A 23,931-nucleotide genomic window follows, 5' to 3' on the forward strand; every position below is an offset into this window, starting at 1 on the left:
CAATGCAACAAACATACGCTTTAAAAAGTCATACGCTTTAAAAAAAGATATGTAAGAAACAGCTAGTACTATATTTTAAGGATAAAATTACTACTTTTAGAGTTGTTTCTGCTAATATTATTAGGAGAAAATAATAGAAAGACTCCCTATTGTATTGGCATATTCTAATGACCTATCAGGCAGGTCAACTTTCCCGTGATTCAATGCGGCACAATATGGCGGACAATTTTGAGGTAATTTTTGGTGATATCCGCAAAGTTTTGGGTTTCTTGGTAAATTGGGGTTATGGTACAGCAATAACAACATACTCGTAGCAAATTCCACTGCTTTTACATCGTGTGAGCGGAATTTTATCAACTTTGATGCATTCGTTTTGTCGTACTTTTACCGCAAACGTGGCCCACAAACTCACAAGGTCTCTTCTTTGTAGAAGTCAGTGCTCCTGTCACTGTCATCCTTCTGTTTAGGGGGTGTTCCCGTGGTTCCAGCAGTTTTCAACACTTAAGCCTGAAACAACTTAGTGGCTACTTTTCAAATTATCATATTATTATGGCCCATTTATATTTTAATAGCCTGGGTACCATCCGGATTTTCGCTACGCAACGCTCAATTTTTTGCTAATATTTTAAAACAAGGAGGTTTAAATAGGAACCGCCTTGCCTAGGACTACTAAAGTGAGGGCTATTTACTGTACGTTATACTAAACATTATAGTTTTATACATATAACGTTATATGGAGGGCTACCAGCAAAGTACGCCTTCCAAGAGTCACCCAAGCTTAGACACACATACATAACGTTACCACAACACCCAGGGGTAATGTTACCATCCTTGTCAATCACACGCTGGCCTGTAGACTAACCAGAACGGTACCCAAGCGACCAAGGATCGCCACACTTGACAAAGTCCAGAGCACTTCAGTGTTTCACCTTTTGTGACCCCTCTCTCTGTGTCACTAGCCTGGTATCCAGCCTTGTTAGCTTTAGTCCGCTACCCAAGATCCGCTCCCCGCCGGGGAGCGGATCTTGGGTAGCGGACTAAAGCTAACAAGGCTGGATACCAGGCTACTGTGTCACACCCTCTCCGTAATCTAATTCTAAAGTAAAACTAAAAGGTTGGACTTTCTGTAGCCTGGGTGCCAGCCCATACCGCAAATGAGAGATAACCCCTTCGGCCAGGGAAGCCACACGCCCCGCCGACCCCGATTTGGCACCCTGGCTCTCGCGTCCTTGGCATGAAACATAAAGGGCTTGGGCAGCCTGGGGTTGGGCGGTGGATACAGTAGCGGACATTAGGGCTTCTTCCCACAAAAAAACCTATCACGTCTGGCACCCAGGCTAGACTTTCTGCTAAAATTTATGGTTCAGTTTATCTATTGCCAAGAGCACTATCCTTACTGTACTAGTAAAAGTCACTGCACTTCAAATGTAAATAGGAACATTGTAAAAAAATTTATTGCAAAGTGCAACATTTGGTGGTACATTTGTACATTTATTAACAGTCCTGATAAATCCAGCCATGTACACAAACATGCAGGTAATGACTATCCCTACTAGTAAAAGTCACTGAACTTCAAATGTAAATAGGAACATTGTAAAAAAATTTTATTGGAAAATGCATGTAACATTTGGTGGTTCATTTGTACATTTATTAACAGTCCTGATAAATCCAGTCATGTACACAAACATGCAGGTAATGACTAATGTTACAGCTTTTACAAGCTTGCTAATTTTCCACATCATAAACTGGATTAACAATATTTTTTCCAGCTACATGTTGGGAATTTCAAATGACACAATCATCCATACATGCATATGTGATTTGACATTTCTCTAATACGCGTACATGTATCAGAATTATGCTTCCCAATGACCTTTTAGATGAAAGCCAAGTCATTTTATATTGTTGTCATGCATTCAAAGAACGTGCATTAGTACTTGACGTATGCAATCACCATTAACTTGTAAAGTTTAGATGCACAATAAATATTTCATAGCTACAAGGCAAAGTAAATTCTTGCAAAAGGTTACCGCCTCTGGAACTCATCTATTTCTGTGAAACCTTATTTTATATGGTGCACCCAGAAAAAATTTTCCAGTGCACCTTTTCCCAAAAATAAATTTTGAGCCTTGCCAAAGGGGACCATACAGGGTAGGGTTGGGTGTCGTTATCCACCCTTGTTTATGCTGTACTACTCGTTGGCACCCAAAGTTGATTTCCCACCACTTGGAACCCTTCAATAATTCACAGGCTGTAAAACTGTAACCCATTCATGACACATAAATCTTCCTCTGGCCTACAGAGGATGGGGTACAAGTAAGCCAACCTAGAGCAGGTGTTCTGTGTATGTTTATGTATATCAGAGAGAAAGAGAAAGTACAGTAAGGCAAAATATTTTGCATCCTATAGAGTTCAACATTAAACCTAGACTGGAATATTGAAGAATTTTATTGGAAAATGCATGTAACATTTGGTGGTACACATTTACAACAGTCCTGTGTTTTGCATTTTAGGAAGTTCAACTTTGAAGCTAGAGTATACTTGACACTGTATTCCAACTGTACATCCTGAATGCAACTTTACATGTTTGAGATTGTCATTGCTGGCATTACTTAATCAAGGTTGCATAAATGTACTTGTTATTTATATATGCATGTTTTCTATTTAGTATCAATGAATGTGAACTGAAAAGGCTATTTCTAAAATCACAGTCAGAGACAACTTATACTATAGCTTTTTGTGTGTAACAGTGACTGTTAATGTTTTAAGAAGCCCTACTGTATTAAGACATTCGTCTACTGCACACATACGTACATACATGTACACTATTTGGTACAGGGCCAGAAGCCATAACAAGAAATGGGGTTATAAAACTTTGATGAAGACCTTGAGATTGCCAAGGAAGCTTGACTCCCCCATTTGTGCTGCAGAGGAAATGAAAATGTTGAAATAGGCAAGATTTGACTGCAGTGGCACCATGAAAGCCATTTGCCAATAAGCCAAGAAAACTTGTTCTCCCCCCTTAAGTGTTCTAGCTTTACTAGTGTGGAGCATGTTTGAACACGTACTTCCTAGCAAATAAAACTTTTTACCGATTAGCTGCTTACTTTTTTTGTGATGAAGTTTCCATTTAAAGAAAGGGAAATAGGCAAGATTTGACTGCAGTGGCACCATCAAAGACATTTGCCAATAAGCCAAGAAAACTTGTTCTCCCCCCTTAACTTCTTATATGTTCTTATATGTTCCAGCTTTACTAGAGTCGAGAGGAACATGTTTGAACACATAATTTATGTACAATGTCATATACTTCATAGCACGTAAATAAGTCGTAATACTTTTACGGGTTTAAGCTTTCTTTTGTGATAAAGTGTTCATTTAAAGAAAGGGAAGGATATAGCTTTAACAAGTAATTGGCATCTAGCTATTTATATAGACAAAGCATTAGGTGAAAGATCAGTATTTGTGATGTGTTAAAGCAAAGCTGCACAATCATAATTAGGGCTTGGACTATGTTGACTTTCATCACCTTACTACACACACAGAATCATTGCCTTAGTGCAGCTATGCACAATGTTTGTGCTTTGGTCTTTCAAAGTTGTGTAGGAGTTTCTTCCACCACCCACCTGTCTGAATTGAAGACTTTTGTGGTACAATTTAGCTTCAGAGGGAAACTTGTGTACCACTACTGGGACTCCAGCTTAGATTAGACCATTGCCATGTACAATCTATCACTCAAGATTTCAATCTCTCTAGAAGAAAATTGTCTGCACTTTAAATATCCCACTCTACAATTTCATCAATCCTCCAAACCCAGAAGAGTTTCTCTACAGATTACATTCCTGTTTTCTATCAAGGTCCAATCAGAACAACAGTTCACAAAAATAGGATCCAATTCCAGCTTGATGGGGAAATACTTTTGATGCACAGTCCCAATCAATACAAACTTGAAGCAATGGCTTTTTTTTGGTACTTTTCTCACAACTCTATTCAAAGACAAATCAAACTCTAGATCTACTGCTGGGTAAATTACATTTTGAGTGACATCCATCACTCCTCTTCAGGATCACTAAAATACTAAACTGTAATAAACAGTTGAACACATGCAACCAAGACCCACAAGTGTCACTGTTATATGTATGAGAATAAGGTACTTTTAGTAGTTTCTAAGGCAAGACAATACCATAGGACCATAGGACCCACAACACTGTTTCTGGTAGATTTTTGCTTTCACGGTTGAGAAACTCAATTATCAAATGTAAATGGTTGCATCTACAGTATGAGTGTGCCATTATAAAGTGATGTATCCCAAACACAGTCAATAATACATCTTCAAAAATGTTTCTTAGTCTACTGCATCTTGATTTCTTTGATAACAAATGATTAAGTATTCCATTACTATTTGGTATTGATGACAGTTTTATTTCATAATCAACTTTCAGACCGAGATGCTGAACCAGCGCAGACAGCTGTACACCACAGTTTTCTCCCAGTCCTTCTCACCCTGTGGACGGTTTGTGGCAGTGTGCGATAACTTTGGCAGGATCACACTTTTCAGGTAGGTCTAAAGTATAAGGCAGTTCACAGTCCACGCTGTAAATGTGCAGTCTGACTGTGAACTGGCTTATATTACAAGCATGAGGCATGCAGTGTTGGTAATGTGGACAATTTGTTGCAGTGTGTGATAACTTTGGGAGGATCACACTTTTCAGGTAGGCCTAAAGTGTAAGCTAACCTGCACATGCGCAATAGTGTGATGTAGAGTTGGATACTACCGGTAGTAACAAGTCAGTGCAATTTCTAGAACCTGGGAGGAAAATCTCTGTTAACATACGTAGGCACTCACAAATTAGGGAATGAAGACAGTCAGATATCTGTATCTGTATAGCCGGTTTAAGTGCCCTTCAGTGACACCTAACCTAAATGAACATCTAACTCTAAACACTGTCTAAAGCTATCTAATGATAATGCCCCTACAGTACTTTTTGACAGCGAATTCCGATCTGCGATAGTTCTAGGAAAGAATGAGTTTTTGAACATTTCACATTTGTACTAGTATTTTCCTGCCCATACTCTGTGTCACCTCTTGCTAGATAAAATGTCTGACAACTAAGGGAATAAACTGGTAAATAGGGCTTGTAGATTATTATTGAAATGTGCTCCTGATACATCTACCAGGCAGATGCATATTGATCTTGGTTGGCTGACTGTGAGTGAGAGATTCTCCTCTAGCACACTGGTTATGTTCTTTAAGATTGTCTGGTCATGAACCACAGTATATATACAACTCCCTTGTGCCTGTTCATGTATCTCACATTCACAATACCAGATCTGCTGCACAGTACAACTTTAGATTACCCAAACCTAAGACGAACAGTAAGAAGCGCTCATTCCTGTATCGTGCTATATCGTTGTGGAACGACCTACCTTATCATGTCAAGACACTGAGTAACCTTCTCAAGTTTAAGAAAGCCATAGTAAACAGTGTCACATGAAGCCGACCTCTAGTTTTTAAATTGTTAATATTCATTTATGCGTTCCTTTAAATGTTTGATGTATTTTTGTCTTTTTAAACGTTTGCACTGTATCTTATGCACTATTTCCTATGTATATAATTATGTAACGATGTGCCTGTATTCCATGTATTTGAGCCTTGGAAGACTAGCCCTGCAGGGCTAAAAGGTTTCGAAATAAATGAAATAAATGAAACTGGTGAGGCTTCATCGAGACAAATTTGTAACTCATCACAATGTTGTAAGTTATTACTTATCAATCCCCTTCCATTCCATGTCGAGCTGTCAAAGTCCCAGTCCTCGAGGAGGGAATGTTAGATATGAGCTCCCGGAATCTTGGCGGAAAATTAGGGAAAGGAAAATTAACACCCTGGTGTGGACAGGAAATGAAAAATGGAAGCAGACAGGCATTATTGGGAGCCATAGATGGTGCGGAAAGGCCTAGGGAAAAAATGTTGTGTTTCCTGTTTCAGTCTGGAAAAAATTAGGGTCGGTCGGTAGATAGGGATTATCTTTTTTTTTCTTTCTTTTTTTTAGACTTTGGCAATCTTTAGTGATTCAACTTATAAAGTGCAGTTTAACAAAGTAAAACTTGTATGAGGACACTTAATGTCAATGTTGGAAAAGCAATTGTGCAATGTTTCATCACTCAGGTGTCAGATCATGGACCTAAAAAAGGTCGATCAGCTCAAAATTTTATGTCCCTTGCAGGGGTCCACACACAAAAAAATTCTAGGGTCGGCAGGTTTTTCTAGGGCTGGTCGGGAAACAGGAAACACAACATTTTTTTCCTAGGCCTAAGCCATAGACGGCGCAGAAAGGGAAGATGGATGAAGTCCAAGGTCTTGTAAAGTAATGGTAACTGCCTGGAGCAGGTTACGTGAAGGGCTGACACTTTCACGCATTCCTCAAGCCTGGCTACACATTTTGTACATTGCACTGTCAATCATCCTGTGGCCGTGCAGATTTTATGACATGTTTGCCGGATCAAGCTTTGGAGCAATAGTAATCTGAAGGGAAATCAATGCAAACACTTACCTACAATGAAAGTATTTCAACACATTAAACCATGAACAGCTACTAGTATTGTAAAGAAACTTATTAGAAAATTTAGTTTGAATTAACCATTTTACAATGTCAGGTAATGTGTCACAGGAGAAACTTAAAACTAAAACTTCAAGACTTAAATTTTGTCTTTCAGGCATTATATTCTTACTGCTCTGTATTCAGTATATATGTTGTGTCCATGTTCAGTCTTGCAGCCTCACTGAGTGCCGATGCAAAAGAGGACAGTCGGAAACCAGTCTTTACCTTCCAAGGTGTGTGAAACATACACATGACACTTTATATATAATCCATCTATCAGCCGTGATACATTCTCTCATCTGGTACTACACATAGGTGAACATTCTATTGTGAACAAGTATATTTGATTTAGAACTTCAATTGTTCATGAACCAATAACACTATTTCTAAGAAATGACCAAGTGTTGCTTCTTTTTGCTCACAGCTCACAATGGCCCAGTGTATTCACTGTCTTCAACAGAACGGTTTCTTATCAGGTAGGGGCTCTCATGTACTTGAGAATTTTCTTTCCTTCTAGTTTTGTATCTTCTTTTCAGAGTTGTAGTAATTAGATGGCATCTCAAAGCTGACTTATTTTTTTTATCTTCATATTTTTTTTTCTTTATAGCAGTATAACTTCATCATAATGGTGCTTGTATGTCAGTTTGTGTTTTAAATTTGTTACAAAAATCATATTCAAAGTACAAATGACGATGTATCATGTATAAACTTTACAATTATATTTGTAACACGCCATATGAATTAATGATATCTGTATACATGTACTGTATGGTGTATATGCATGATGCTGTTGTCTTCAAACACAGACTCTGATGCACATGTACAATGGACATTCTCTTGCAACAGGTCAATAAATGAACCAGACCGAGTCATAATTACTAAGCTCCCCATTCCACTAATGGAATAATGGAATCCTTCAAGTACAATTACCCAGCCTAACACTGAGTCTTCTCACATGTGCCCTGGAGATGTGGGTATAGATCAACTTGCTCCAGTATCGATTTCTGGATGTCTGAGTGTTAAGCCACACCAATTTAATTTCTTGGTTAACGGATTTTTCTAGAAAAATTATGTGGCAAGCGAAAAAATAATAAAAATAAAAACAAGCCTAGGCATCCTATTATGGCCCAAAATGGTACAATACACTGAATATAAGAGCCTTGAAGTCAACACACCAGGCTGGTTCAAAATTTAAACAATGAATTTTGAACTTTTATTTTTTTTTTAATGATACCACTTCATTGAAAGATGGAATAACTGTAACAACTAGGAAGAAAAGGACTGTTTTCAACTGTTCAGGGCAAATTATGAGCACTGTTGATTCTGAATCCGGGCAAATCCATTAACCAAGAAATTAAAGTGATGTGGCCTTAGGCCTAGGAAAAATGTTGTGTTTCCTCTTTCAGTCCTGAAAAAAAATAGGGTGGTAGGTAGGGATTATCTTTTTGTGACTTTAGTGATATCTATTACTTACTTTACTTTACTTACAATACAGTTAACAAAGTAAAACTTGCATGAGGATACTTTTATTTTTAATGTCAATGTTACAAAACCAATTGTACAACATTTTATCACTCAAGTGTCAGATCATGGAGCTAGAACAGGTTGATCAGCTCAAAAAATTATGTCCCTTGAAGGGGTGCACCCAATAAAAGTCTAGGGCCGGCAGGTTTTTCTAGGCTTGGTTGGGAAACAGGAAACACAACATTTTTTTTCCCTAGGTCTCAGATGTGGGCATAGATCAACCTGCTCCAGTATTGATTTTGGAAAGTCTGGAAGTTACCTGCTTAGCATGCTAGCAAGACTGCCATTTTATTGATCTTGTCTCCCAGAGGATTTTTTTCTTCTACCCTCAGAACATGTTTCAATGGCAGTCATAAATAAGAAGATGAGGTTTTAACTTGTGCTGTTGTATAATCCATATCTTTGATGCAGTGCAAGTTTGGAATTTTTACCAGTTTCAAGAAGTCACAGTGAAACTACGTACAAAAGTTTCAAGACTTAACAAATACTTATCTTCAGGTGCAGAATCTGTATCTAGCTGTATAGTCGGTATAACTAACTATAAGTAAGTAATGATGCCCCTATGTACTGTACTTTGTGGCAGAGAGATCCACCCTACAATAGTTCTGGGAAAAATTGACTTTTTGAATACCTCAATCCTTGTTTGATAACTTGAAGGCATACGACTTAAGGCATATGGTCTACATGTGTATTTCTGGCTCTTTTCTGAGCTGGCATTAGACACTTACAGTAGTTGGTACGTCCACCAGTTTATTAGTCATTTTGTACATCATGCATATATAGTCTGGACATGTTTCATTCAGACACCAACTGTAGGTTTCTTTTCAGGATACATTATACCGCAAATTCAATCTTCCAAGCAGCCCAGCGATCAGTGGATTTGCATGCCCTACGTATTCTCTCTCGGCTACCAAAAACCAAAAGGGCCCTTATCACTCGTCACCTCTACCTGCCCACTGGGAGCCCTACGCCTAACCTTGGGTCGACGGTTACCTTTTACCCCGTCTTAATTTCTTTTTCAATATCGGCGTTCCCTATCTCGCCAAGGACAGGCAATACGTCCCCTTCTCTTGGTCGTAAGGCCTAGGCAAAAAATGTTGTGTTTCTTGTTTCAGTCCAGACCTGAAAAAATTAGGGACCTTAGGTAGAAATTATCTTCTTTTTTTTTTTCTTTTTTTTTTTTAGTACAATTTTTTGGGGCAATCTCTATATAGTGATTCAACTTATACAATACAGTTATACTGTTGAACAAAGCAAAACTTGCAGGAGACGACACTTACTGGTATATTTTCAATGTCAATGATGGAAAACTGATAGTACAATGTTTCATCACTCGGGTTTTACATGTAGATCATGGAGCTAGAAAAGGTCGATCAGCTCGAGAAATTTATGTCCCTTGCAGGGTTCTACTCAAAAAAGAAAGCTAGGGTCAGCAGTTTCTTCTAGGGTCAATTTGGAAACAGGAAACACAACATTTTTTTTCCTATGCCTAATCCTCGCCAGTGATTACCCTTCATGCAATGTCAGCAGTAAAAGTTACGACGACGGCGGCGCCCGTAGCCGCTAGCAGCGACACAGTAATGAAGAATCATTGATTGTACTTTCATTATACACCAAGTGCCTGGAGGATAAACTCTCATTTGGACGCTGTTGAAATTTATCCAACCATTTTTATGTCCTATTATCACGTGCAAGCGTACGTGTATGATTGATTGTGTTGATAGTACAATTCACTTCCAGATTGCTAATTACTTCAATCAGAGAGCTAAAGCTTCTTGTAATTCCTCTTATATTAAACGGTCTTCTTCTATAATCTTTAGTATCTTGCATTTTATAGAACCAATAAAAATGATTGCTTTCAAATGCAAGGCTGTAATGTGTTACAAGTAACGTCTCTGATGTAGACTGTATGTTTGAATCCTTGTGTATTCGTGAGAAGTTCAAATCGGCCTGCAGGCCACTTTTCATAGTGGCAATGAAGGAAGAGGTACACATGTAAAGGTCAGACAAAATACATAAAAAAGATACAGTTTACATCATAGGGACATACATTTGTACATGTAGTAATTCCTTGTTAATCTATACACATTTTTTACAAATACATGGCACAAGATACATATATTAGAAGGAGAGCTGGCATATGGTTTAGCCTGACTAAATCGCGCTCCTGGCGGCCGCCGCCCTAGGTTGCCGTGGGGGTCATTAACGTCCAGCCGAGAGCTTGTATACACAGGCTAATTAACGTCCAGCCGAGAGCTTGTATACACAGGCTAGCATATGGTTCATGTCCGTTCGTTTTGGTCATTGACATTTCTGACACATACATGGTACAAAATACATATAAGGGTGAGATAGAGCTGGTACACGGTTTGTGTCTATTTGTTTGGGACATTTCTGACACATACATCAGATTTCTACATATTATAGCCCAAAATAAGAGTAAGAGCTTGTACATGTATATGGTTCGTGTCCATTCGTTCATGTTCTGTAAGACTGCATATGGAATCGCTGTGCATGCGGTTACTCCTGCACGTATTGATTTTATCCACACACCCCTGAACCCTGGTGAACCCCGGGTAGACTCCTGATTTTATGGATCACGACAGCTAAATTAATTTTCCAAGCTCTATGCTAAACACGAGAAGGCCTCTCCTGGGAAAGTCTACACATCTACAAGTTTCCAATATTGCGAACTTGTAGCTTTGCTTCATTGATTAAAATAAGGATATCACCTGAGTAAGGAGACTCTTTTTACACAACCAAAATTTGATCTTTTATTCAGCCGACGTTTTGGTGACCGTCTGTCACCTTCCTCAGGGCAATTCTGACTGGTTCACATTGTACTGCAGCACAGGTGGGTGCACCACTGCAGGTGAGGAAGGTGACAGACGGTCACCAAAACGTCGGCTGAATAAAAGACTTGGTTGTGTAAAAAAAGAGTCTCTTAATTATAACTCAGTGACTTACCAATCTGATGAAACTGTTCACGAAATATATCACCTTTCAGAAAAAAATTACAGATTGGCATTGCCTGATGATGGTAACTACCTTGGCAAATACTCCATATTTCCCCTAGATTAAGTAATTAATCTGCTATTTCCCATGTGATTTCAGTGCTGGCACAGGTGACATCAAAGCATGGAGCTGGCCTGACATCTTGAAAAAGGTACATGTATTTTTTAAAGTTATTGGATCCAAATTATACAACAGCATTACAGTTTTAAGGGAGGCTACCTATAGCTATAACACTGTTATTGGTAGAAACATGCCTACTGTTAGTCATGGTAATTTTGCACCACCTAGCAGATTGATGAAGTACTGCATAATCCATCTGTATGAAGACAAATATAGTACATGTGTTATGTTATGTTACTTTAACCATACTTTCCCAAGTATACATTGTATTTACATGTACGTGTTATTTCCTAACTTTCCTAACTTGAAAGTTTTCTGTTACATGTAGAGCCCAAAAGTGCAGTGGTCTCTGTCACCTCCATTCAAGTAAGTTTTCATCAAAAATATTGCATTCAATAGTGACTGTACGTATGATTTTTGTTGCTTAGCTATAAAAGTAGATGATTTCATGTCCTGGATTTAAGTCACTGGCATTATGAGTCCAAGTATATGTAGTACAGTACATATATGTAGAAACCTATTAATATGTTCTATTGCTTTGTTTTACAGCCACAGCTTTGATAATCCAGAAACCAACAGTGTGGTGATTACAAAGGTAAGTTTGCAGCTGTTATGAAATTGTGATTTTTCTAACCCTGCTTTACTATTAGATTATTCCTTTGTTACTCTCTTGCCTCACATTTCTAACCAGAGCATTTCGTGACAAATTGATGAAACAGCAGACAAATGTAGATCAAACACCACTAAGCCTTGCAATACTGGCTACATCTGCAAGGTGGCAGCAAACATTGTGGAGACTTTATGGAAATCAATCACCCTGATAGAAATGTTGAGTTCTGGAATCTGAATAAGAAAGTTTGATGTGTTTTTGGTACATAATCTTTTTCATTTCATGTCATTTTAGGAAGGGACACTCTGTTCTGGATGTGGAGACAACAATGTGTATCTGTGGGACATGCAAACAGGAACTTGCACAGTACGTTTTGTGTTGGTTTGTATGTACAAAATGTAGTTACTTGTCACTGGATAGCAGTATCCTAACTATAATTCACTTTTTGTTCATGGTAGCAAAAGTTCGACAAAATTGGACATGTTCACAGAACTATATGTTAATTGTGGCGGCAGGTGCAGAAGAAAGAACGTACAGAAGTGACTGCAAAAACTGTGAACATAGAAATACCACAAAAATTACAGTATTTTGATATTTTGCATTGAAGGTACTGTAAAGTATATCAACAGGAAGGTGGGGATTCTTATATATGTGACAATTTTTTCTTTAATTTGTGATAATTTTTCCACAGAGCACACTCAAAGGCCACACAGACTACATCCATGCTCTTACCCTGAGGAGCAATGACCAGCAACTGGTGTCTGCTGGGGAAGATGGGGCCATCAGAATATGGGGTAAAAGTTTTGTTCAATGCAGTTGCTGTTTTTGGTTAATATCTGTCATTCCAGTTTAGAAAATATCATCAAACACATTGCTACCATTTTATCATCAACAGATTTGTTTTACATATTGTGTATCATCACTTTTACCTCAACTTCTCTCCAGATTTGCGAGACTCCAGAGAAGCAGCCCATGTATTGGAGCCTTACAAACATGACGTGAGTATACTGTTAGATACCAACACTCTGATAGGGGCTTTCTCATCACTAGAAGTACATTTTTTTTAAGTTTTTTTTTTTTATAATCATTCTTTTTATTGTTCTTTTTAAAGTTTTAACTTCAAAGCTTAAGATGATATTTTAGTTGCTCTTACGTAAATGAGCACATACACAGCATTATATCATACCCGGGCCGCGATAATGTTCGATAAAACGATTCGAACGCGTTTCGCCCTACCCGCTTGTGCCCCTTTCGAAAATTCGAATACAGAATCCGGACATTGGAACTGATGTTGTTGCATTTTAAGGTTTAGTGGCACCAACTTTTGGCTCATCTTGCATTGAAAGGCGTGTTTTCTTGGGTTGGTATGACATAGATAAAATACAACACGATGTATTCCGCATCGCCCTCGGTCCCGGCCCTCCCGCGAGTCGGATCGCGGCCGTCGGGCGATCCGACCCGCGGTCGGGCCGACACCTTGGGCGATACGGAATACCCCGTGTTGTATTCTATATGTATCATTACATATGTACATGTACGCCTGTACACCTACAGTTATGTCTGTGTGCTATACATGTGTTGCAGGTGTGTGGGAGACCAGAGCAGGGCAGGTGGATTGGGTGTGTAGCTGTGGACAGTGGGGACGACTGGCTGGTAAGATGTACAATATCTATCTATGTCATTTTTATCTACATACTAAATCAAAGAAGGGGTATGATAATATTAATATAAGGTCCATGCTTAATAAATTAACTGGTTTTGTGTGGCAGTAGTGGTTAGCATTGACTCTGATTGAGTACTCTAATTCTCTTGAAAATTTACCAAAAGCATCAAACTGCTCTAAGGTTTAAAACTTAAAAACAGTTGCATGACAACATCCAGCCATTTTCAGCTTTTCTAACCGTTCAGATCAGCAAGGACAGTCATAAACTGGGATGAAAGCTGAACACAGCTGGATACCAGAAAGAAAGACAGGACCAAAAGTAGCTCAATCATTTCAGATTAGGTACTATCTTCTGACTGCTAGTCCCTATGATGGCAGTCAGAAAGTATAATGCAGGCAGAGAAAAAAGGAGGATGAAAACACAGATCTAGACCAGAGACATTTGCTAACATAAGATTATCATAGGACCTGGTACTGTCTCTGATTGCTAATCCCTATGATAGCAGTCAGAAAGTATAACGTAGGCAGAGAAAAAAGACAGTATGAAAACACAGATCTAGACCAGAGACATTTGCAGACGCGAGATACCATCCCTCATGCTGCTCATAAGAAGTAGCCTTGGCACTGCACAGTTGGACACAACCCAATCTGTGGACAGTCCTGAATGTATTTAACATCTATCTAGGGCTAGAGACACCATGCTGGTATTTAAGTGGTCATAGGGTGTGTCATTGCCCTGTCCTAGAGTATACTGTTACAGTATATAGTAGTGCATTACATTCATTAGCATATCATCTAAGTGGTATGTGACCCACAAATACTTTTGCTGACATAAATGTATTCCAGTGAAGGTTTTAAATGTAAGATCATGATTTTCACCTAGAGATCGCAGAAGATGAATACTGAAATGACAATAGGAAGAAGTGGCATGTGAGATACAAAATGAATATTTGGTAATAGATAAATCTTCGACAGGTGGTTTTATGGAAAGGCAAGTCTTTATCATAATAATGTTTTTTTTGGCAGTACATGTACATATAAGTCATGAACATGTTGTAAAATTGTAAAACATTTGTTACTGTTACTTGTGTGACTGCCCCTACACCTGTTCAGCTCATATACATTGTACATTATCTTCAGGGCTCTGTTTAATGTTACTAATCCTGCGTGGGCAGATGTTGCTTCATAAGAAGATACCAACATAAAAGGGACATGGTTACTATGTAGATCTTCAAAGCTTAGTAATAATCCCTGAAAAAGTGTCAATCCTGGCTTTTCAAAAGAAGAAGGCACAGAGAATAAGGCAGAGTTGGAAAGATAACATTTGTATATCTGTTTATTTTGATTTTTCACAAAGTGAAAGGGAGGGCAAAACAGGTGCATACGCACCTTTTCAGTTGCACTCCCCCATACAAAAACAAATATACAACATCAAAATTTACATAGTCAATGACAACATGCCTCTTGATTAGAGAAAAAACATGTGTACATGTACATGTACGTGTATACAGTTACAGTATATAGATGACTAGAGAGACGTTATGGGTGCCATCTCTTATTAGAATGAACTGCACTGAACTGAGTTGAGTTGACAAGATAGTGGTACAAAAATTTATATGTGCAATTATGTATATGGAAAAAATATATGTACTCAGTCTGGCTTTATCTAAAAGTTGGAAAGATAACTTGCTCCTCGATTAGGGAAAAAAACATGTTCACATATACGTAGGATGAACTGTACTGAACTGAACCGAGTTAGAAAGATAGTCGTACATGTACATGTATATGGATATGGAAAGAAAAAACATATTTCCGGGCTTAATCTCTGTAGTGTTGGATTTCTCCCCCAGGCTATTTCCTGAGTAGGATGTTCCAGATAAACACGATAACACAAAGTACTGGTTTGTCGGGGCAATTGGGCGTAACATCATTTGCTGCCAGCTTTGGCAAAAAGGTCAAGAAAATATCCACAAATCCGCCAGTAAGAAGAGGACGTATATACCTGATAATCTGACTTGACGTGGAACAATTGGGTCATGAGGAATTGATTTATTCGCAAACTGCCTGCTCTAGTATTTATTTTATCGTGGGGAAGAGAACACTTGAACAAAATTAAATGGAGCATGGCTGATGACTGGGAATTAGGTCAACACGATGGAGGTCACACATCAATCAAATTTTCCCAAAATATCTCTGGCCAGCTGATGACTTCATTTACATGCCCTAGTGGTGTAGTTCCATGTGACCCAGAATAAATCATGACTAAACTGGGTGGCAAAACCAATCACTCTTCGGTATTAATGGCTTTCCCATAGGTAGTACAGATCAAAATATGGCACTCTTTTGATTGTATAATGTTTGTATTTCTTAACAGGTACATGTACAAATGCACATGCTGGTATAGTTCCAAGTGACCCATATAAATTATGACTAAACTGGGTGGCAAAACCAATCACTCTTCCGTATTATTGGCTTCCACTAGAAGTGCTCAATACTAGCTAGTACAGATCCAACATACGGTACACTTTGATTGTATGATGTTTGTATCTCTTCACAGAAACAGGGTACATGACATGTACATTCTGGTGTATACATGTAGTTCTTTAGTGACCCATATGACTAAACTGGGTGACAAAAGCAATCACTCTTGTGTATTAATGGCTTCCCCTATATATAACTGTTCAATACAGAGTCAAAATATGGTACTACACTTTGATTTTATGATGTTTTTATTTGTTCACAACAACAGGGAGCATGACAGTGTGTTACATGTAAACATAAAAGGAATGTGTTTTGTAAAATGGCTTCACCTAAAAGTGTTATTATAGTCTGTTAGAGTCAAAATATGGTACACATTGATTATATTTATATGGTGTTTTTATTTCTTCACAACAAAAGGGGGTGCGACAGTGTGTGCTTAACATAAAAAGGAATGAGTTTTGTGCAATGTAAACTCTATATACCGGTTACATCTCTTTTGTATCCAAATAACGAAATGTGTTCATTTCGTTAATATAAGTCATGTATCATTGACCACTACATTTAATTTGGTGCATAATTAAGTACATGTATATTTAGCTTAAGTACGTTTTCCAATGATGATAACATCTTTTTGAAGGAAGCGTTCTTGAGGAAGTTGTTGTCTGTGCCACTTTTATTGAGCACTCTTGACGTGTACTGTTGGCTATGTATACAGTCCCCGCATCTGGGACCCTCGTGGGCTGATTTAGAAGACTCTGGAATGGGCCAAGGATGTAAAGTTTACCCTTTACGATTTACGCACTTGCTGTAACCTTGGTTGTCTGGCAACGTTATGTCCTTAGCCTAGATCTTCGCTTGCGACGCTTTAAATCTCGTTCTATCATCCCTTCATCAATTAACCCAAATGTGATGATTAGGGTCATTTTTCTCTATCTGTACCCGCCAGTTTGCGGCGCAAAAAGACGGCGTAAATGGCACTCCGTTGGTTACAGGTCTGTGCCGAATGCCTCTTAAGAATTTAGGTCAATGGTTGCCGCTTGGTCAACAATTACCCCCTTCTGGTCAGTGGATACAGGCTAGGTCAACAATTGATTCCCCTTCCCCACTAATCTCTGTCACTAATTGCAGGATGTGAGTGGTACATGTGCACGGAGCAGAAAGGGCAGATAAGAAGGCCAGATTGTGCCTTTGAGATACTGTACAATTTTTCCCTTTGAAGTCTGTGGAGAAAGCAAATACATGTTGTGAGTTTCACTACCATTGAAAGAGATTGCTCCATCAGAAATGTGTAAAATTGAAAGAGGAAACATGACCTTGATGCATGAAGAAGGCCAGATTGTGTCTTTGAGATACTGTACGATTTTTCCCACCGAAGTCTATCAAAAGAAAGCAAATACAAATTGTACATGTTATAACTAATGTACTCACTTTCACCACCATTGAAAATTAATAGATTTGCTCCATCAGAACTTTGAAGTGTGTAAAATTGAAAGAGGGAAGATGACCTTGATGCTTGCTCTTCAGCGAATCACACTTTGCCAATACCAGTCTTGTTCCGTTAGCCCAAAATTTCATACTTTCTCAACATTCCATTTTAGGAAGTACATGTAATAGAGGTTTGCCCATTTTTTAACGATGGGGAAACGATATATTTTGGTGTTCTGGTAACCTTGTCACATGAAAACAAAAGAGCAAAAACTCTCAATGGAATATGTTACGCTACTTATTCCTCCTTTCCTCCAGTGATTTCCTGTGTTCCCATTCCTTCCCATCATTCTCTGCTGTCGGTAGAGAAAGATGCTATGGGGTCAGTGGGAGTGTGGCATGATGTCATATTCCACAAAATCAGGTCATCGGCCACACTTTCGAGGCCACCAACTCTGTTCCTGGGGTCACCATCTGCTACACGAGGGCAGGGTCCCAGTTCACACCGCCCATCCAGGTCATCTGGGTCCTTTATAGGTCAGACATCCTGGTTCTTCCCTGGATGTGTCCTGATTTGGGGTCGCTGACCTGCCGATATTTTCTCAATGTTCCATAAGCCTATCACATGATGATTAGCCCGTAATCAGGCTGCTTGGCCCCATGGGAAGGCCGGCATAACCAGGCCACAGAGATGATAAACAACAAAAGTAGTGGGCATGGGGAGCCTGACCCAAATAAGGAGATTATTAACACCGTCACAAATATAGATGAGATGCCCCCTCTACCATTTACAGAGTGCATATCTAATGCACAAGTCTTTGATGTAGATAAGAAACGAGATGACCAAATTGCCGTAATTGCGTACAAGCGATTTACAGAGACATAATTGATGTAGGTTAAGAGCAGCCGAAACAGATGCTGTCTTCTTCATCTTTTAGTTTACCAGGGGAGAGAAAAAAACCTGTTGGTCTCTCCTTTGAACTAAATTCCTGTGACGATGCACATGCAAATTCATCAAAAGGATGCTGAGAAAAAGAGCTCCATTCTATGTGCTATGTGATTGAGAAAACAGGAAAAGGATACAGAAATACAGAATACACTGCAAAGGATACAGAATACAGTATAAAAGGATACTGAAAAAAAAGATACAGAAGATGTAGAATACACCAAAGGGATGCTGAAAAAACTCAATTCTACATGTGATTCTACACTCAGAGTTTGCTAGGCTTTGCGTTAAGATGAGAAACATTGGTCTACATTCTCACCAGCCCTAAGCCACTCCCCCCAAGTTAAGTGTGTGTTCCAGTTAAGTCAGCCTTTGATGCAATCAATATTCGACATGTTGCAGTTTAATCTATTAAGAGGCTTATGTTAGCCTCTGGTCCAGAAAGCCTCTATTTGCTCTCTGATGTCACATGATATGTGTTTGTTTGGGTAAGGCCTATTCAGTTTGGCCTATTTTTTGTCTCAGCTATCATTCATTCAGAAAATGAATTAGCCTGTACAAAGTGCCTGCCACTTATGGACTGTCTGAAGCATTCGAAGTATGTCATTTATACCTTTTATGTCAGGAAAGAGGGATTTAAGCAAGGGTGCTTCAGTAGAAATGGGGTAAGGATGAGGAAAGACTTGTTTTAAAGTATCACATTATAAACTTGTGTGTTTTTAGAAGATTAAAGTGAACGGCTTGTTTGGTAGAGACCTCCCATTGATCATGATGTCAAGGGAAAATCCACTCCATCTTGCTTAAATTGCTCCTTTGTGCATTACATACAAACACATGAACAGTCTCTGATCTTTCAGATCACCCACAGAGAAAAAGAAACTGACAGTACTTGTAACGAATACTGTCATATTTGCTACATGAAAGAAACCAAGAGTGCTGTGTTTCTTTGAAGAAACTGGTACTGTTAATATACCACATAAAAAAAAACAGTACTTTGATGTTACTTTGAACTGTTCTTGAAACGAAATTTTGACGTACATTCACATAAAGATTTAGTACTTTCCGAAAGCATGTAATTTTCAATTTCAAATCAATTGTCGGAGATAAATTTACCAAAACGGTGACCTACATTGTAAAAGTGTCCACTATGTGCTCTTTAGCCCTTGATCATGACCTCATGTAAAGGCAAATTCAGACTCCAGTAGCTATGTCTTAGAAATAAGACAAGTACATCTCTGTTACAGTGATGTTCATTTGTCTCCCCTAGCCTGTACCTTTTTTTACTTCAGACATTAGACATTACAAAGTGCCGCCTTGCCAGTTTGAATGGGACGGCATTTAGAACAGCTGGCTGCTACAATTGGGTGCCAAACAAACTCTGGCCAGCCAGAGCACCCTTAAGTCAACCCGCTGAGTTTGATATTATGGCACCCAAGCTAGGGTGGACCACCCGCTGAAATGTGGTGCAAAGACTAGCTGCCTGCAGCCCACCCTGTGTCAGGAACCCATGCAGCAGTATAATCAAAGACCGGATACTACGTCTATACGTATACTTCCATAGCCTAGTATACCAGGCATCGGGAGATATTGGAATTGGCCTTGTAGAAAGAGTACTTTGGCGAACTCCCCTGGCATGTTATCTCTCTATTTGGCCAATTTCTAATCTTTCCAGCCGCCTCTGGCGGCCTGGTAGATGCTATTTCCATGGTGTGGGCTGCCTTCCAAAGCCTGGTAGAGGCTACTATTTCCATGGTGTGGGCTGCCTTCCAAAGCCTGGTAGAGGCTACTATTTCCATGGTGTGGGCTGCCTTCCAAAGCCTGGTAGAGGCTACTATTTCCATGGGTGTGTGCTGCCTTGTCCATTGCCCCAGATTCCCATAACCAAACTTCCTGTTACCACACTCCCCTTCCCATCAACCTCTGCTTCCCAGCCCCATGTGGATCACCTACAGTGTATGATGTCATACTCCACAGAATCAGGTCAATTACAGGTCGTTGACCCCACTTTTCAGGCCACCAACGCGGATCTTGAGGTCACCATCTGGTGTGTGAGGGCAGCAGCACATGTTCCAACCTTCCATTCAGGTCATCTGGGTCATTTATAGGTCAAACATCCTGGGTTTTCGGATGCTTATTAGCATGTCTTTAGACAATTAGGCCACAACAATTTAATCTATTGGTTCTCTGATTCGCCCACTTCGTTGGATTTATAAAAAAAAGGCTCCAAAATGCTCATATATTGGCCCCAACAGATGAGGAAAGTCCTTGTCTTTCTAGTTGTTACACAATGCTATGTTGACTTGTTTTACTAGACAACTCATAAATTTCCAGCAAGCAGCATGTACATTACATTACATGTTATTTACATGATAGTGATTCATCCATGCATCATTTACTGGGTATAATGAAGTCTTTTTCTACCAAAGTTTGCTCTTCACTTTAAGATTTTGAGTAAATATGTAACAGTGGGGTGTAACAGTGGGGTTCAAGTGCCGCTAACTGATCCATTCCAATGGGTTAGTGATACTTGAACCCCACTGTTACAAAATAATCTTTTTTTCTTTCTCCTTGTTGTTCTCTTCAAATTCTTTTCCCACCAACTTTTGCTCACTTCAAGATTTATCATAAAAGAAATATTTACAAAACTATTTTTACATCCTTCCTTCCTTGTTTGTTCTGTAGGTATGTGGAGGAGGGCCTTCCCTGTCACTGTGGCACATGAGGTCGATGACCCCAGTGGTGGCCTTCTCCAGCCCCGACTCCTGTCAGAATGTGGTGATGCTTCAGGAAGACCAGGTCAGTTAAACGTTTGCACAGACTGGGTCAGTTTGCCCATTCTTTTTCTTAGCTTGTAAACAACATATTTCACGTATCAAACCATCAGTTTGCACAGGCCGGAATCGGGATGAGTTTGCCTATCCTTTTCTTAGCTACATGTTAATGTTTAATACTGATAGCTGCCTGTAAACAATGTATCTCATGTACCACACCACATATAGCCTGGTTCTGTACACTGACTGCTGTACACAGTGCTATGCCTGGTTTCACAAAGTTTCCTACCTCAACACTGGAAATTGTAAGGAATGGAGCCCAGGCTAACAACATCATACATAGCCAAGTACCAGAGCAACCAATCCTTTTTTAGCTATACTGATCAAGGAGCTCATAGCGAATACCCTTATAAGCTCCTTGCACTGATACAAGTGATAGCTTCTTGTAAACAACGTATCTCATATACCACACCATGTAAATATAGTCTGGGACTACCAGACCCTGTTTAGTAGAGAAAGAAAAGTCACTGATCCCTTGACCGGCTCTCTCCCAACATGCCCCAATCCCGGAGTTGGAAGCCTATCCCTCCTATCCTATAACCTATCCCTCCCCCCATGCAAGAGATAAATTTCACCAAGGGGGCCAACTTTGTTATCAGGCGAGTGGCTTCCCCCGGCCAAAGAGAGTATAATGCCACATGGGGTCTGGTACTCAGGCTACACCACCAATGTTGCTGAGAAATATCCCAAACTTGTAAATGTTCATCAGAGCTTTAAACGCTGCATGTAGCAAAGGGGCCCAGGCTAACAAACAGCATTACCATGCACCCATTGACCCCCCATTGATAATTGCCCCAGTACAGGCATACAGTATCCTGGGGCTGGTCATTAGTCTTACTAATGGTCATCAGTATCAGTGATGCTTCATTATCTGTGGACATCCTTTCATGTCTGTGTAACAGTTGGGGGTTTATAGGCGCTACTAACTGACCAGGCCGATGGGTCTAGACCTTTTAGCCAAATAGTTAGACCGTCGGCATGTGGACTGGTGCCCAGTTTTGGTCGTGGGTTCGAACCCCGGCCCGGGACTAGGAGTTTTTACCTGTTACTACTCGCTCCTCCTGTTTCTTACATCTGGCTTTAGGGCTCCTAAGCATGATCTCTGACTTGCTTTGCTTGGCTAGCACATGAAGCATTTTGCAATAACATACTGTGTGTTTTTGTACACTGGTGTATGTATCTAGCCTGGTATATAGTCTATCGTACATGTAGTTGGGGCAGGCTGTCTTCGTGACTCTAATAGTTTTCCCCTGCCAAGCTCAACAGGCCGGTGGGAGTGTTACACCTGTAGGAGCTTTGCTAAAGTAATAGAGTTTGTGCAATTCTAACGTACATTGTAGCTGAGTCGGGCAGCGAAGAGCTCCTGCACATAGAAGAGAACCTGCGATAGACTGGATACCAGGCTAATACATGTATGTACCACAAACTGACTAGATGAGAAAAACACTTTTAAAGTTAAGTGCTTACAAGACCTGACAATGTTTGGTAAAAGACATATAGAAATATTGACAAGGTTGCAATGTTTTTTTTACAGATCATGTCAGCAGGGTCCTCCCCCTGTGTGAACCACTGGAGTATGAATGGCGAACTGCGGTCGCAGGTCCCCTGTACACCACCCTGTATCTACAGTCTGGCCATCAACACCAACTCTGCCAGCTATAAGGTCAGTATAGTACTAGTACAAGCATAAGACTTGTGTTGTCAATCAGAGTTGTCAGTAATATGCTTTTGAAATTTGTGCATATAGAAAACTTAAAGTTAGTTGTAGACCTCTGGCTTTTCTTCAGATGTGCTACATGTAGATGTTGGTTACCTTGTGAATCCACTCTACTATATAAGGCTTTCCTTCATGTTACCCCAAGGAGCTTTAAATAAATATATTTTAAGCTCCTTGGTTTCCCCTACCAACATCTGAACCATAAAAAGTATAATCATTAACAAGAATGGCACAGTGGAATGTAAAATGGGGGCAATCACAAACATCTTGACTATTTATGACTGCAGACCATGTAGGAAAATATTTACATAACCCATGCCTATCTTCCCTTAATTATTCTGTTTCCTTTTTTTTTTCATTAAAGCAATGTCCAAGAATCTTGGATCTGACCAGTTGTAGCCTACATGTACAAATGTAGGTTGAATACCATCAGTATTTTGTTTATAAGGGCTCCCATACTCTGCAATAAACCAATCCCACTCCATCCCTTTATTCAGGTGCTGTCAGCTGCAGGCAGCAGTGCTAAAGTCGACATCTTCACCAACTTTGGATACAAGGCTTTCTCCATGCTGGTGTGCTGACATGCCTGATGGCCGTGGGAAGAACTACATTTTGTAGATAGACCACTAATATTAACATCAGCATACTAGCAACAGAAATCATACTTGAAGACTGGAATTGTGGCACTTTCTTGTCTTGCACAATGTACACAAAAGTTAAGCCTAATTGAATGTAAAAGATTTAAAGGCAAAAGTAAGACAACAGTTAGTTTTCTGTGGTTTGGTACTAGTGGTATAAATTAAAAGCGGTAACATCACATCCTTACTTGACTCAAGACACTTTATTAAAACCTTACAAAACATCATTTTGCATCAGACTCTTCAGTTTACATCAACTTGAGGGTTAAGGAATATTCTGTCATCTTTATTTCTGAACAGAGCATGGAAACTTCTTAAGTTGCACAAAATAATACTGTTTACATTCAGGCATTTTTAGCACCTCA

The 23,931-nt window shown here is 39.4% G+C and overlaps 1 protein-coding gene across 1 annotated transcript; it reads left to right on the plus strand.

Moving 5' to 3' along the window:
* The first annotated feature begins 176 nt into the window (after positions 1-176).
* LOC109487155 (THO complex subunit 6 homolog) lies at positions 177-23,765 on the plus strand. Its single transcript, XM_019791129.1, has 14 exons — positions 177-233; positions 4,440-4,555; positions 6,765-6,829; positions 7,021-7,072; positions 11,235-11,286; positions 11,584-11,621; positions 11,805-11,850; positions 12,160-12,231; positions 12,557-12,659; positions 12,811-12,863; positions 13,450-13,518; positions 21,063-21,176; positions 22,746-22,874; positions 23,426-23,765. Exons 1-14 carry the CDS (start codon positions 204-206, stop codon positions 23,507-23,509), a joined length of 1,023 nt encoding a protein of 340 aa, XP_019646688.1. The 5' UTR covers positions 177-203; the 3' UTR covers positions 23,510-23,765.
* Positions 23,766-23,931: the final 166 nt, after the last annotated feature.

The sequence above is a fragment of the Branchiostoma belcheri genome, unplaced genomic scaffold (genome assembly GCF_001625305.1).
Source record: "Branchiostoma belcheri isolate BF01 breed outbred unplaced genomic scaffold, Haploidv18h27 scaffold86, whole genome shotgun sequence".
Taxonomy (NCBI): Eukaryota; Metazoa; Chordata; class Leptocardii; order Amphioxiformes; family Branchiostomatidae; genus Branchiostoma; species Branchiostoma belcheri.